This window comes from Puntigrus tetrazona, chromosome 25 (genome assembly GCF_018831695.1).
Source record: "Puntigrus tetrazona isolate hp1 chromosome 25, ASM1883169v1, whole genome shotgun sequence".
Lineage (NCBI taxonomy): Eukaryota > Metazoa > Chordata > Actinopteri > Cypriniformes > Cyprinidae > Puntigrus > Puntigrus tetrazona.
Window position 1 is genome coordinate 8,945,328 of NC_056723.1, and position 15,425 is coordinate 8,960,752.

At 37.1% G+C, this 15,425-nt stretch overlaps 2 protein-coding genes across 2 annotated transcripts; one reads left to right on the forward strand and one right to left on the reverse strand.

The window, feature by feature from the left end:
- Nucleotides 1-201: 201 nt before the first annotated feature.
- Nucleotides 202-9,311, reverse strand: efcab6 (EF-hand calcium binding domain 6). Its single transcript, XM_043227571.1, has 31 exons — nucleotides 9,177-9,311; nucleotides 8,784-8,934; nucleotides 8,476-8,696; nucleotides 8,113-8,192; nucleotides 7,590-7,659; nucleotides 7,367-7,503; nucleotides 7,152-7,270; nucleotides 6,941-7,062; nucleotides 6,715-6,863; nucleotides 6,562-6,636; nucleotides 6,350-6,470; nucleotides 6,088-6,261; nucleotides 5,579-5,656; nucleotides 5,244-5,404; nucleotides 5,068-5,172; nucleotides 4,821-4,995; nucleotides 4,600-4,714; nucleotides 4,385-4,503; nucleotides 3,978-4,207; nucleotides 3,792-3,879; nucleotides 3,354-3,472; nucleotides 3,037-3,195; nucleotides 2,785-2,940; nucleotides 2,491-2,707; nucleotides 2,118-2,315; nucleotides 1,779-2,006; nucleotides 1,500-1,700; nucleotides 1,220-1,406; nucleotides 694-878; nucleotides 465-614; nucleotides 202-388 (listed from the first exon to the last, which is right to left on the reverse strand). The coding sequence occupies exons 1-31, from the start codon at nucleotides 9,204-9,206 to the stop codon at nucleotides 266-268; spliced, it is 4,443 nt and encodes a 1,480-aa protein (XP_043083506.1). The 5' UTR covers nucleotides 9,207-9,311; the 3' UTR covers nucleotides 202-265.
- A 269-nt stretch (nucleotides 9,312-9,580) lies between these two features.
- samm50 (SAMM50 sorting and assembly machinery component) lies at nucleotides 9,581-14,258 on the forward strand. Its single transcript, XM_043227243.1, has 15 exons — nucleotides 9,581-9,731; nucleotides 10,129-10,239; nucleotides 10,340-10,441; nucleotides 10,583-10,670; nucleotides 10,756-10,862; nucleotides 10,992-11,122; nucleotides 11,531-11,618; nucleotides 12,242-12,370; nucleotides 12,445-12,516; nucleotides 12,601-12,687; nucleotides 13,142-13,212; nucleotides 13,297-13,364; nucleotides 13,445-13,591; nucleotides 13,676-13,817; nucleotides 13,927-14,258. Exons 1-15 carry the CDS (start codon nucleotides 9,711-9,713, stop codon nucleotides 13,970-13,972), a joined length of 1,410 nt encoding a protein of 469 aa, XP_043083178.1. The 5' UTR covers nucleotides 9,581-9,710; the 3' UTR covers nucleotides 13,973-14,258.
- Nucleotides 14,259-15,425: the final 1,167 nt, after the last annotated feature.

Genomic DNA, 15,425 nt, shown 5'->3' on the forward strand with positions numbered 1-15,425 from the left:
TCAAAACACAAGTGATCTTGAAAGGATTGGTTGTGTACATTTTATATTATACTATTAAATAATAACTAATAATATTTTTGTTCTTCGTATAAAATATGAAAGGAATATAATTTAAAATTGTTATTAATATTAAATACATTTCCTGTTAAAAACATATTCTCTTGCTGTATGAATAAAACCAAAACATTAATTAAACCAAGTTTAGTTTTTATTTAAAATGTAACAACAGTGTTGCTAAAACACTCCAAACTAACAAACAAATCACTCATTTAAGGAAAATGCGCAGAAAATCATTGTATGAAATCCATCCTGTGAGGTTCTTGTCAAAAAAAGAAGTAAAATGAAAGAATTCCTCCTCTGACAGATTCACGCTGTATTGTCTCAGAACCTAAAGAAATTATGCAAAAAGTTGAATAATTAAATATGAACAAAATGAGGGTTAAGTATAAAAGAGTGCTTCCTACCTTCCTAAAGTCCTGAATGGAGATCTTTCCAGAGCGCTCTTTGTCAAAGGCTATGAATTTGTGCCTCATCTGCCTCCAGAAGAGCTGGATAGGCCTGGAGATTCTCAGCATGGCTTCAGCACCCTGACCACTAAGCGGCCCGGGACTCATCTGAAGGAGGAAGTCATAAAATGCTGCGTGAGTATATTCACAATTCATCAATTATTTAAAATGACAGAAGTGAACTCACTGGTGTTCTGGGGAGCTGCAGTTTGAGTCTGTGGGATGTAGTGTTTATCTGAGGACTGAACATCAGCACAAAGTGCCGCAGGAAGTCCGGGTAAGAGAGACGTCCACTGTTTTTAATGTCGTATTTGAGAGCCAGCTGCTCAAACTCAAGGGGTCCCAGCTCAATATGGAGACCCTGGAGTATGTCTGCACAACATCAGTTTAAATTCACTATTAACAAGCAATATGACAATCATCAAATACAATCTTTAATGCAAGAAACTAAAATTGCTGCTGCAAAAAACAAAACAAAACAGCAATAAACAGAAATACAAAATATCATTTGGAGTACTTTATGATTAGCTTTCCACTTTTTGGCCAATGAATGATTTTTCTATATTTATATATATATATATATATATATATATATATATATATATATATATATATATATATATGAGAGCTTCAAGAAAATTGGAAAAATTTCCTTAAAAAGATTTTTTATATGGTTGAAAAGTGCTGTGACCGTTAAAATCTCAACAATGTACCTAGAAACACATCCACATCTATCTCTCCGGTCCTCTCGGGGTCCTCCTGCCTGCATCTCCTCTGGATGTGCCTCCAGCAGTCCTGGATCTTGGAACGTACCTTCATCTCCACATCCTCACAGTTCATCAGTGGTGCGGACCTTCTGCTCGCGGTGGAGGGTCTCTGAAGCTGCTCTGACACTGATGACTGTGGACAAGGGTGATGGGATACAAAAGACATGAGAGAACTTGTAAAATCCAGTGCAAAGAGAAGAAGTAAATCAATATGAAGTAAATGTACCGCAGAGCGTCTAAAGGCACAGGGCGCAGTTTTGGGGCGTCTGAGGGATATTGGTCTCTCCAGCGTTGCTCTTGCTGAACCTGGTAATGATTTAGCAGCCTTTTCCAGGCCTTGTTGTTCTCCACTGAACTTTTTCAGGAATTCTCGATATTCCAAATTCCCAAAGCCATTAACTGGTAACATTTTCCACAGGTCTTGAAACTGAAAGAGTTTTTTTGTTGTTGTTTTTCAGGCTATTAAAGGAATTACTATAGAAGCTCATGTGGTACTGGAAATTACCTGTTCGTCGGTGAGCCTCATGAAGTGACGATCACAAATGGTCTTAAAGTCAGTTTTGGAGATCGTGTTTATATTGGCATAGTCAAGGTCTACCATTTCCTTTGTTATAGTGTATATGCGGCCCGTCACAACCTCCTGGACCCGCTTCAAAATGTCACTTATGACTAAAGTTCGGGGCTGATTAGGAAAGCGCATCTTATGGATTTTCTTCAGCCATTCATCTGCTGTCTGTTAGAAATAAATAGCGTTTTATTATACTTCATATGCTACTTAGACCATTCTAAATAATGCCAACTTCATTTTGTGCAAAAAGTACAAACTCACTAAAAAACTTCTGACCTCTTGATTGTGGAGGTTGAAGACTTGGAGGAATTCCTTCCAGTCGACCATGATCTCCTCTTCTCCGTTTATTCTCAGCTCAGACAGCAACTTCCTGAACTGCGCATCTGAGAGACGCATACAGAAATGGTCCAGCACTTGTCGAAACTCTGTCTGTGGTATCATACCATCTCCCGTCTTATCAAACGCAGAGAAGGCCTAGAAAACAAAGCACAGCAGCAGTTTGGGGTTGGTATGATTTTGAGTGCTTTCCTTGCTAAATAAAATCATTAAACCCCCTTTACTTATTAGTATTTACAGTATACTTCACCGAGCCCATTTCAGGTTAAAACATAGCAATATCTATATAGTGTAATATAAAAACAGTCAGTACCTTGTAGAAAGTATCTGAGGAAGCAGTAACCAGCTCCTTGACTCGTTGTATTGTTTTTTCTGGGCTCAGCTCCTCTGTGTCCTCGACTGGTTCTGGAGAAAACACAGTCGGACCTTGAAGAGGCTCGACTGCAGACCCGCTGGAAACTGGAGGTCCAGCGAGATGCTTTAGAAAATCAAGGTATGGCAGCTCCTTCAGATTGCTATCAAAGCCAAGGCTGAAAGAAAAGAAGAAGTACAATGTAGTAACTCATCATATTTTGAGTAAATGAACATGTGTGATATAGAGAGTTACAGGTTCAAAAGATGTGTGAGCTGTTGTTCACGTAGTCGAAATCCATGTCTATGCAGGACAGAGAGCAGGTCCGTCAAGGTCACATGACCATCTTTGTTTTTATCCAGAATCACAAAGCTTCCACTCACACGCTCAAAGTCATTCCCAATCCACTTCCTTCAAACACAGATAGGTCCATGTAACACTACATGCATGAGGAGAATATATTCATCCACTGTTACATTTGTCATTTGATACAGAGATCATTTTTACCTAAGATTTTGTAGCATAACTTCCAGGTCAGTTGAGGAAATTGCCCTCTCTGTGAGCTGTTGTTGTAAAGCGTCTGATTGGCTGTCATCATCTGATGTGATATTAAGCTTTCTTAAAAACACTGTCTGAGTGACAAAGCCCTTCCCTTCTTCATCATATCTGTGAAAAAAGAGTTTTATTTACAACACAAATAAGACGTTTGAAATTTCTGAATGCTTGTCATATATATACATATATATTGTATATTATATTGTAGTTAACACCATGCTAATGCTGATTCAGCTTACCTGATCAAATACCTTTTATTTAATTCTTACCTGTCCCAGAGTTTTTCAAACTCATTTGGTGTAATGGGCATATTGTATTTAAAAAGCAGCTGCTTTAGACCATTCTTGGTCATGATGCTTTTAACATCCTCACCCAAATGACAAAAGGCCTGTCAACACAATTGTTATGTAAAGAGTATGTTTAATTCCTCATTAACATGTTTATACATGTAGCGGGTCTCTTCATGGAGGCCTCCATTTTGAGATCACATAACTGGTCAAATACGTTTTTTTATATTGTCCTAATAAAACATAAACACATCTTGCTATAAACATGGCTGTCTGCTAATAATGCATTTCTACTCCAATACTGGTAAATAAAAGCTATGTTTTTGCACTATGCTACATCCAGGCCACTAGGTGTCAGTGTATATTCAAGACAAAGGCCATAGAACATCAAAAAAGTGGCCAGGACTGGATGTAGATTACCTTTGATAGCTCTGAAGGTCTTTTTTGTGCAATGGATGCCAAATAGTCATGAACTTGATCACACGCAATGTCAAGATATCCATCTCGTCTGAAACAAAAAAAATTGTTACAGAAATTGTAAGAAAGAATTGTTAGTAAGAATTGTAAGAAAAATATAAATATTAATTCCAGAGGAATGTTTTTTACGAGGCATTATTGTGGTGATGTGAATTTGTCTTGGTGCCGGAGTGAACTTTGTTGTAGAACTCAGCGTAGTTGAGTGTGCAGCCAGGCGTAAGGCCCAACAGGTCAAGCAATCTCTGATACTGCTTCTCTTGGGTTACAAACATCAGGCTGTCAAACAGAGCTCTGAAGTCATTCCGATTCACCACACCATCTCGGTTCTTGTCCATGAAACGGAAAGCAGTCAGAGCATCCTGTAAACAAGAGCAAGGTAGATGCTTGAAGCCGCAGGACTTATTTTGCCTCAATTTTTAGGTTGAGTTTTTGCAAATGGCTGTATTTGTTGATACCATGAGATGGACTAAATATAGAGTGGCCTACAATGAGACTTGTTTAGTAGTAAATTAGTAAATAATCTTTTGGTTTGATACCCCATGATATTCCTTGATCCTCTTTTTAAGTTGAGCTAGACAGTCCTCTGCAGTCAAAAGAGTAGACGCTTCTACATCTTTTGTCTGTCTGTCTTCGCTCTTTTCTGGTATTGTTACTTCTGTGTAAAAAAAAAAAAAAAAAAAAATTGACAAATTATGTTTGGTGCCATATGTTTGTGTTAAGAAAATAGATTGTGTGTTGTAAAAAATCAAACCTTCATAATTAGCTAAAAAGTCAGTAACAGAAATCGAACCCAAATTCAAACCAAGAAACTCAGTAAGCATCTGAAACTGAGGTCCTTCCAGCAAAATACCACAGTCATCCAGAATCTAAAAGCAAAAGTGAAGAATTGAATCCTTAAAACACTGATTGAATGTTGCCTTCACAATATCAGGATTATAGTTATAAACATTCTGGCCTGATCTTATATCGTACCTTACAGAAATCTCTCAGAGTAAGAGCTGCTGTCATGCTTTTCCTTTTGGACATCAGATAGTCCTGAAGGGACATCCCACGTCTCTGAAGCCTGTCCTTGACTTTCCTCAGGACAACGTCCTGTACTGCTTGTGCTTTTAAGTTCAGTATAGAGGCTTCACGTGCCTTTTCCTCTCTAAAAAATATTTTTCAAAAAAACATTTATCTGAGCGTATCACTTCTTATGCTTATTACCGATCATACAAACCTCTCAATGATACTGAGGCGGCCCTCAATCTTCTCTGAAACACCCAAGCTCTTCAAAAATAGCTTGTAGTTCACACTTCCACCCTCCAAAAATGGTTCACAAAGCCTTTGAAGGCAAAACAGTGGGAATTAGTCAGTATCCAGAGGTAAGGCTGAGGGCAGAGAAGTGAGACTCACTTGCTGAAGTGGCACTCAGACAGCGGTAGTCCAAGTTGTCGGATCAATCTCCTAAAGTCTTCTAGAGGAATGGTGTCACTTTGGTTCTGGGTTGTGTTGGTGATAGATTCAATCAGCATGTCATAGTTCTCAGAGAGCTTCTCCTTCAGAATCTGTTCCACCTGTAGAGACAAAATCATGTGTGATAGAACTAGGATTGATTAGTGATTCATAGACTTATTTTTAATTAAAGTTATATATAGTTGATAGATATTAGTTAGATAGTTAGATATAAAATCAAATTTTGCAACATATTACACACACACACACAAAATCTGAATCTGAAAGTTACTTACAGCATTCTGTGTGGAAGTTGTTGTGGATGGCAATATTTGAAACTGTTCTGAAACCTTTTTATTGAGCTTTAGGGTCTCCTGGAATAAATTCACAGTTTTATATGTGGAGTCATTTTAAATTTGCAAATAACCCATATATATGCACACCTGCCATGAAATATTCATATTTTGTATAAATAAACAAAATTATAGTTTTTGACCCTATTTACTGTATTGACTTTCTGGTTATTTTATAATGATTTATATTGTTGTAATATATAATTAATATTGTAATATAATTTAATACTTAATAAATACATGTTATTTTTATTTTATTATTCTTTTTTTAATCTGTGTTCACATTTTTATTATCGTTCAGTAATCAAAATGTTCACATTGCAGTAATAAGAAATGGGTCAAATAAGTTTGATTTTCCTAAAATAAAGTCACAATGCACAAAATCCTAATATTTAGGAATTTATTTACTTCATGTAATATTTTTTTCTTTATTACAGTACTGGTAATAATACCATGAATGGTCCTTGGTGATGAAGGAAGTTCAGGAATTGTTGGTAATTTATGGCATCTGTATGTTCCACATCCAAGAAAACAGCAAGAGCAGTAAACTGTTCATCGCTGAGATAGAGGTTCAGGCGCTCCAGAGCCCTGCGTAGTTCATCTCTACTAATAAACCCTGTTCTGTTCTACAAAAACAGTTATCATGATTATAAATAGCTGGGATTTAAATTGCACACTTTACAACTCTTTTTTTTATCTAGTTTCAAAACTTACTTTATCAAAGTCCAGAAAGGTTTCTGTCAGAAGAGGCTGATTATCAAAAACACGTTGTCGTAAGTTTAGTAAAATTGCTTCAATACTGCATGTGTCTGGAGTTGCTGGAACAGAATCTTTCCTGATTGAGGCATTAGAAATATATGCATAATCAATCATACTTTTGCATACACAGAAACCTTAGACTAACAAAAGCTTTACAGGCAACTTACTGTACAGCTATGTCATCTTTGAACAATCCAAGGAATATTTTCCATTGAACAGGCTCTGTGCTGCTCACTCCAAATCTGTGACAATAAATCAACTAGATGAATTTCAGAATTGCTTTCAGGGAGGTACATAAACAATATGTTAATATCTCAAACCTGTTCAGTAACTCCTTGAAGATATTATCGTCTATAGGGAAGAGGAAGTTACTGAGGACTGATCTGAGATCCTCCTGAGAGACGAACCCACTGTCCGTGATGTCAAATGCCAGCAGAGCTTTTTCAACAAGGCTATAATTCTTCTTTATCTGTAAATCAAGACAGCAAACTCATTTTAATGAAATTCTCATATATTTTAAATAAAAATAATCTCTGTCAAACTCACTTTGCTCAAAAACCTGGTGTGGACTTCATCCAAGGTGTCCCTGGACCTGCTTGAAAAAGCCCTTATTCTCGTCTTACTTTTAGGCCTTGTTGTAGCACGACTCACAGCGTCCCAATTCAGTGCTGAAAGAAGGTGTAAAGCAGACTATATTTTATTCTGATTTAACTGGTTATGTAATCTAATGCGAATTTAATAACTGTTTGCACTGTACCCAGCTGTATAGAATCCGGTGCCATTTTTCTATAGTTTTCACAATCAACACCAAGCTTCTCAAGAAACTCCTTGTAAGATATTGTGTCAGAATTATTCACATTGTAATGTGACCATAGTCTAAAAGAGAAGACATACATTATACATAAAACAATTAGCATTCTGGGAAAAACAATAATACTTCAGGAGAGCTCCATGAAATTGAAAAACTGGGACCTGTGGAATTCCAGCTGACTCATGGGAAAGCAGTATCCCTCTAAGACTTGACGCAGCTCATGTTGCTGTATCTGCCCATCGCTGTTGTAGTCAAACAGCCGAAAAGCCCTAGTGATGTTTTTCAAATTGCCTCCAATCTGTAATGATAAGAATCAAAGATATTACACACTGATGCCAACAAGTAAGTATTTATATAATATTTAAACCATGATATACTCTACACCTTCTCTTTCAGACGACACTGTAGTTCTCCAAGTGACAAGTTTCTGTAACTTCCACTCCTGCATGCCGTTCTGTTAAGACATTATATATTGTATATGTGAAGAAATATTATACACTGTTGAAACGTTCAAACTAAAGAAATTATTACTTTAATTCAGCAAGGACACATTAAAAGGATAAGCAGTGACAGTAAAAAAACTTTACAATGTTTTTTTAAATGTACTATGGTTCCTGTTGTAACATTTAATTGTATTAATGTTTTGAGCACTGAATCAGAATATTAGAATGACCTCTCAAGCATTATGTAACACTTGAGTATTGGCTGCTGAAAATTCAGCTTGGCAACAAGTTTGAATTTTATTTATTCAAAATATATTGAAATAGAAAATAGTTCACATTATTGTTTTTACTGTATGTTCGATCAAAGAGCTTGGGTGAGAGAATTCTTATATTTTATTAAACCCGAACAGTGTGAAAGAAATTTAATAATTAAGAAAACATAAACATACAAAAACATGCATTACCTGCCCACTGCAGATGAAATGTTGCAGTATCTTCTGAGAAACTCCATGTAAGAAATTGTTCCATTTTCTCTAAAGTCAATCTAATAAAACATGTTTTATTAGAATGATGGGCATCACAGCTTAACGCTCTTAAAAATAAAGGTTCTTCACAGCAATGCCATATAAGAACCATTTTTGGTTCCACAAAGAAGCATTCAGTCAAAGTTCTCGTCTTTCTTAGCTTTTTATTATCATTTTTGAACAAAGGACCTTTTGTGAAACAGAAATGTTCTTCAGATGTTAAAGAATGAAATACCAGAATATAACATTACAGTAAGTGCACTGAAGGAAGTAGGTGACTTTTGAATATGTAAATTAACTCACCTTTGCCAACAGACCCTCAAACTGAGATTCAGTGAGTGGAACAAGAAACCCCTCAATTACACGTCTGAACTCTCCTTTAGTGACAGCTTTGTTGCCTTCCTGGTCAAAGGCTTCAAAAGCAGCCTTCAAGTCTTCTTTTTTGTCCCTGACTCTCTCCAAGAGTAGGTTTTCAATGTCCACCAAGGAAAGATTCTCATCTGCCACCGACTGCACAGAGGAGGCTGTGAGGAAGAAGTAATAAAATGAGAAATCTCCTCAACAACATGCTTTTCCCTCATTACTGAGAAAATAAACTGCATAGAACATACCAGAGTCAGACTTGATTGTGTTCCTCTTTGAGAATTCTCCTGAGGAGATCCGAGACGCACTCTTAGCTCTGGGAATGATGGTGAGCCCTTGTGTCATAGGCCTCAGGTCTATATGGCTTGAGATTTGAGGCATCTGTGCGGGAACTGACACCTGGATATAATCAATACAAAAGCTTTTGTGAAGTACAGTACTGACATTTTTTAAATGATTATATAATCAATTATATTTATTTCAAATCAAATAGAAACATTTAACTTATTTTAAACCTTTAAAATGTTTTATTAAGATTTAAAGGACATGTAGCGTCCTATAAGATCCTATTTCCTTGGCAGTTCACCCTGGAATTTTCTTATTCAGAAATTATATTATTTGTAAAGTGTCTTCATACTAACCCAACTCTCCACAGCCGACCTCGGACGCATTCTTGTGTTAAATTCGTATTTCCACTGTCGTGTTCAACTTCAAAACTTGACTATAACACCTCTGTAGCCAGTCTAGGACGCTTGCTGTTCCCATGGATATGTCTGGCAACTGGCTGTCAATCAGGAGTTGGCTCCGCCTCCTAAAATGCGTAACCAACCAGTAATCAGGTTGTCCACAATGTTAAGCTAAAAAAGGAATTAAATTCATAACACATGTTGAAGAAACGATATGACTAAAGAATATAGAGTGTAAATTCGCATGGAATGTAACTTAAACTGCAATTTGTCTCCGTATTTTTTAAGGAAAATAAGCGCCAGCATGACGTAGTTGTTCTGTCCTTCTCCACCAATCGCCATTCCGAATGGGCGTGGCTATCAAGTGTCATGGCGGCCACCGGGAGATTGTTGTAGTGTGCCAGAGACAGACAGCGGATTGTTCTGTATTAAACTGAACTGTATTCATTATAATATCGGGGAAATTTGAATGTAAAACGTCTTTTAAACATGGGGACCGTGCATGCCAGGGTAAGAGCATTTTCCGGAGTTTTTGGAGATACTAAGGAATGACCTCTGAACAGAGTATTTGAATGACAGGCCGAGTTCTGGAAGACGTTTAGTAACGTTACTCCACATTAATCCAGATTAACTGTCTTTAAAATAATAAATCATCTTTGCACATACAAACGCTCACTCTCACTTTAAACAGACTCGTATGGCATCGGATACTAATAAACTAACGTTAGTGCTGTCATACAATACTTTTGTATGCACACTTTTATAGTATCTGTTGTAGTTTTATACATTGTCCCTGTTACTACGACAATTTATGAGAGCTATCGGGTTCTCTGAGCATGCTTAATATAACAATATAATATGTTTAAAAACAGTAAACCCACTAACTTCTACATATCTGTTGACCCAGAGTCTGGACCCCCTTCCTATGCAAGGACCTGAGCTGGGGGTGCAAGCAGATGACATGGACCTGGGAGAACCAGAGCATGAAGAGAAACAGGAAGTTCTTGAAAATAAAGACGTGAGATGGATTTTACGTGATTCTTCTATCCACTGCTTGTACATAAATGTGTTTTGGTACCAGGCATATTGATGTTTTCACATGTATTTTAATTGTTTAGGTTGTAGTACAACATGTGCACATTGATGGTCTTGGAAGAACAAAAGAAGATCTTCTAACTTATGAGATTGCAGATGTTTTCCGTGCCAAAAACTTGATTGATGTGAGTATCCCTTTATATATATGCCGCTTGTGGATAAATTACAGTTTTCTTTTACATACTACTTAGCCAACATTAAATGTTATTACATATTTTTTTACAATATATAAACTATTATTACACTTCTTTACAATTATGTTACAGGTAATGAAGAAGTCCCATGAGGCCAGACAGAAACTTTTGCGTCTGGGGATATTCAGACATGTGGAAGTTGTCATTGACACTGCTGAAGGTCCGACAAATGAGCAAACAACCAGTGGTTAATAACTAATAATAACAGCGATGATTCAGAGTCTGAATTCCTCTCAAAACATCAGGTGCTGATGCTCTGCCGAATGGACTAGATGTGACTTTCGAGGTGAAGGAGTTGAGAAGAATGACGGGAAGTTACAACACTATGGTTGGGAACAACGAGGGAAGCATGGTGAGCTACTGACTCCTGCATTGTCACTGTTAGCCGTGAATTTCGATTTCTATGTTAGCCGTGAATTTTGGTTTCTATATTAAGAAACCAAAATTATTTACAGCCGTTTTGTTCTGGTTCTCATTTCAGGTGCTGGGTCTGAAATTGCCTAATGTTTTTGGCCGTGCAGAGAAGCTGACCTTCCAATTCTCTTATGGGACTAAGGAAACCTCATATGGCTTGTCATTCTTCAAGCCCCAGCCTGGACACTTTGAGCGCAAGTATGTTTTTTGGCCTGGTGGTAAAAATTTCAGTTTAAAATTACATTTTGGTTTGTTAATGTCAACAGGCTAAGTTAGTCATTGTCAAAATAGTCATTAAAGTTAAGCATATTTATGATTAGTAAGCAAACCTGACATAATATTCCTTAAGGATTAAAAAAAAAAAATTACATTTACCTTACTAAATACTGTAAACATTCAAAAATGTATCTCGTCTATGTCTACATATCCTACCCAAACTTTACCCAAAGTTTTTTTAAGATTTTGAAATAATGACTGGATATTTTTTATATGAATATATAAAAGCAATGATTACATGATTTATAGTAATCAAGTTTCAGCGGTTGTTTGTAAATGTTGTGAACCGGTTTTCCCAGGTTTGTTGTTGACACTCACTTACTCTTTCAGCTTCGCCATTAACTTGTATAAAGTCACGGGCCAGTTCCCATGGAGCTCACTCAGAGAAACGGACAGAGGTGTCTCCACAGAGTTCAGTGTAAAGTATTTATTTTATGATTTTTTATAGTATTACAATTTTATTTTAGTTGATCTCATTTTATTTATTTTTACGTTTGTCATTTTAACAAACCAGATATGTCTTAAATAATTTAGGTTTACTAGCCATCTTTTGTTGAAACAGTACTGTCAGGATTCATTAAAGACGCGCAATAAAGAATTAGCGTTGAAAAGGTGTGAGCTATTTTTGCGCCTGAACTTAGTGAATATGCATTTGTAGAAGTTTTCACAAAATGTATGGTAAGAGATTATTAAAATTATCATGCAACTTCATTTACTAACATTTGTGCACGTCAAATTACTGGTATTTGCACTATTATTTAATGGCCAATTATTTGTCGTAAGTAGATCACCTGTACCTAAAGAGCATCGGCTCTGCTTATTTGCGACTACGCTAGTTTGCACTGCTCTTGGTATATTATGCTGGTCGAGATGTTTCGCCTCTATTCTTTAATTTGCGCATTGTAAGTAAATAACCTACGGAAATCTTGACTGTTTGGAATTGTGCTCTAATTTTCAGTTTAGTAAATGTGGCAGGCTTTACTATATGTGTGTAAGGTATGATCTAATTTATTTGTTGACTGTCTGGTCTATAATCACCAGTTCCCCATCTGGAGGACAAATCACACTTTGAAGTGGGAGGGTGTGTGGAGAGAGCTGGGCTGTTTGGCTCGTACGGCTTCCTTCGCTGTCAGGGAGGAGAGTGGCCATTCCCTGAAGTCCTCACTTTCCGTATGTCTCTTCTCTGAAACTTCTCTGAACACTCATTCATATCCGATTTTAAATATATGATATTTTCCTCGCAGCATGCAATGGTCATCGACACGCGCAATTCTACCATTCTTCCAAGAAAAGGTGCCTTATTTAAGATCAACCAGGTTTGTTTGAATCAATCGTTGTCCTTGTAAGAAATAGTTTATCTAATACTGTCACTGTTAACATCAGTTTTTATGGTCTTTTAGGAACTGGCAGGTTACACTGGAGGAGATGTCAGTTTCCTGAAGGAAGACTTCGAGATTCAGCTCAACAAGACTCTGTTCTGGGATTCGGTGAGATGCTGTGGACGAAACTTTTGCTTATGTTTCTTTATTGCGTGGTATTTTCGTATCCCTTATATGCAATGATAGTACTTATTCAAATTTTAGAAGTTGAGGTACTCCAACTTGAACTAAGCTCAAATTAAACATGTCAACTAACTGAAAATGTCATATTTTTAAAATATTTATTTCAGCTAACAATTAACAAATGTTTTTAGTGGTCATAAATTTAGTTAATAACAACATAGTAATCTAAATAATTCCACCTAAAAAAAAAAAAAATTAGACATGCTTCCTTGGCAACTACTTCTGGTTAACAAGAGTCAATGTAATAATTATTAATGCAAAATTAAAATAATAAAAATTGTGTAATTGATAAACGTGTATTTCCGAAAGTTCATACTTTCGGCAATTATTTAATTTATTTTATTTAAAAATAAAAAGCCTTAATTTCTTCTCTTTGTAGGTGCTCTCTACCTCTCTGTGGGGTGGGATGTTGTTGCCTCTTGGTAACAAACCCTCGTGTATTGCTGACAGGTTAGCTGATTCCCTCTGTCACCGGTAGAAATAACCCACAAACACTCAAAGTAATGCTGTTTTTGTATTTAAACGCGTGTTTAGGTTCTATCTGGGTGGTCCCACCAGTGTGAGGGGCTTTAGCATGTACAGCATCGGCCCTCAGAGTGAAGGTAACTGACTCTGACTTTGTCAGTGAAGCTCCATTTCTCAGTATTCACTACTAAGGTTTGTTTTCTGGCTTTGATGACAGGCGATTATCTCGGTGGAGAGGCATATTGGGCTGGAGGGCTTCATCTGTACACCCCTCTCCCATTCAGGCCAGGCAGAGGCGGCTTCGGAGACCTTTTCAGAACACATTTCTTCCTTAATGCCGGAAACCTGTGTAACCTCAACTATGGTGAGATAAAGAAAGCTGCAATGGTTTTATTTTCCCCTCATGTTTTTACTTACATTTGTTGCTATAATTGAAATCACACACTAGGGGAAGGACCCCGGGCACACCTGAGCAAGCTGGCCGAATGTATCCGCTGGTCTTATGGAGCGGGTATTGTGTTGCGTCTAGGGAACATCGCTCGGCTGGAGCTCAACTATTGCATTCCCATGGGTGTCCAGAGCGGAGACAGGTAGATAATCAGTCACAAATACATATGTGATTGATTACACTTTTAAAGTGCTTTTGCTATCCTTCTACTATTAGAAATTTGTAATGTACTGATGCGTTTTGTCTCTCAGGATATGTGATGGAGTTCAGTTCGGGGCTGGAATCCGGTTCCTGTGATACCGCGAGTCACGTTTTAAAACAAAGAAGCATTTCTGTCACTTTGTATTTGTGATACGATTCCATTTCCAGCTGCACAGTCATGCAATGAATGTTGCCTAATTTTTGGTGAACATGCTAGGAAAATTGTCTAAAACCAAAAAGCTGTTAAGAAACAGTCGCCCATTTTAAAGTTATTGGCACTTCCCTTTAGCAGGGAATATATCGGACATCAGTGCTCTTATTGTCATATTTATTTGTCAGAGCAGTCAGTGTTCAATAAAAAAAATTATGTTTCTGGCCTTTATAGTGCTGTCTTTGTGTTATAAGTTTTTATTTAAGTATATAGATAGATAGATATCTATCTATCTACAAACACAGATATACACAAACACAGATATATACACACATACAGATATATATATATATATATATATATAGTACAGACCAAAAGTTTGGACACACCTTCTCATTCAAAGAGTTTTCTTTATTTTCATGACTATGAAAATTGTAGATTCACACTGAAGGCATCAAAACTATGAATTAACACATGTGGAATTGTATACATAACAAAAAAGTGTGAAACAACTGAAAATATATATCATATTCTAGGTTCTTCAAAGTAGCCACCTTTTGCTTTGATTACTGCTTTGCACACTCTTGGCATTCTCTTGATGAGCTTCAAGTGGTAGTCACCTGAAATGGTTTTCACTTCACAGGTGTGCCCTGTCAGGTTTAATAAGTGGGATTTCTTGCCTTATAAATGGGGTTGGGACCGTCAGTTTGTTTTGTGCAGAAGTCAGGTGGATACACAGCTGATAGTCCCACTGAATAGACTGTTAGAATTTGTATTATGGCAAGAAAAAAGAAGCTAAGTAAAGAAAAACGAGTGGCCATCATTACTTTAAGAAATGAAGGTCGGTCAGTCTGAAAAATTGGGAAAACTTTGAAAGTGTCCCCAAGTGCAGTCACAAAAACCATCAAACGCTACAAAGAAACTGGCTCACATGGATAGGCCAAGTTGGATAAGTTCATCCGAGTCACCAGCCTCAGAAATCGCAGGTTAACAACAGCTCAGATTAGAGACCAGGTCAATGCCACACAGAGTTCTAGCAGCAGACACATCTCTAGAATAAGAGGAGACTGTGTGAATCAGGCCTTCATGGTAGAATATCTGCTAGGAAACCACTGCTAAGGACAGGCAACAAGCAGAAGAGACTTGTTTAGGCTAAAGAACACAAGGAATGGACATTAGACCAGTGGAAATCTAATGTCCAAATTTGAGATCTTTGGTTTCAACCACCGTGTCTTTGTGCGACGCAGAAAAGCATGGAGGAGGTGTGATGGTGTGGGGGTGCTTTGCTGGTGACACTGTTGGGGATTTATTCAAAATTGAAGGCATACTGAACCAGCATGGCTACCACCAAGAGTGTGCAAAGCAGTAATCAAAGCAAAAGGTGGTTACTTTGAAGAA

Coding starts and splice junctions, on each gene's coding strand:
- efcab6 (XM_043227571.1), bottom strand. CDS start 9,206: ATGCGTCCGAGGTCGGCTGTGGAGAGTTGG. Junction 8,935..9,176: donor GGTCGGCTGTGGAGAGTTGG/GTTAGTATGAAG, acceptor GATTATATCCAG/GTGTCAGTTCCCGCACAGAT. Junction 2,007..2,117: donor TCAACCTCCACAATCAAGAG/GTCAGAAGTTTT, acceptor TATTTCTAACAG/ACAGCAGATGAATGGCTGAA.
- samm50 (XM_043227243.1), top strand. CDS start 9,711: ATGGGGACCGTGCATGCCAGG. Junction 10,240..10,339: donor AAGTTCTTGAAAATAAAGAC/GTGAGATGGATT, acceptor TTAATTGTTTAG/GTTGTAGTACAACATGTGCA. Junction 13,592..13,675: donor CCTGTGTAACCTCAACTATG/GTGAGATAAAGA, acceptor ATCACACACTAG/GGGAAGGACCCCGGGCACAC.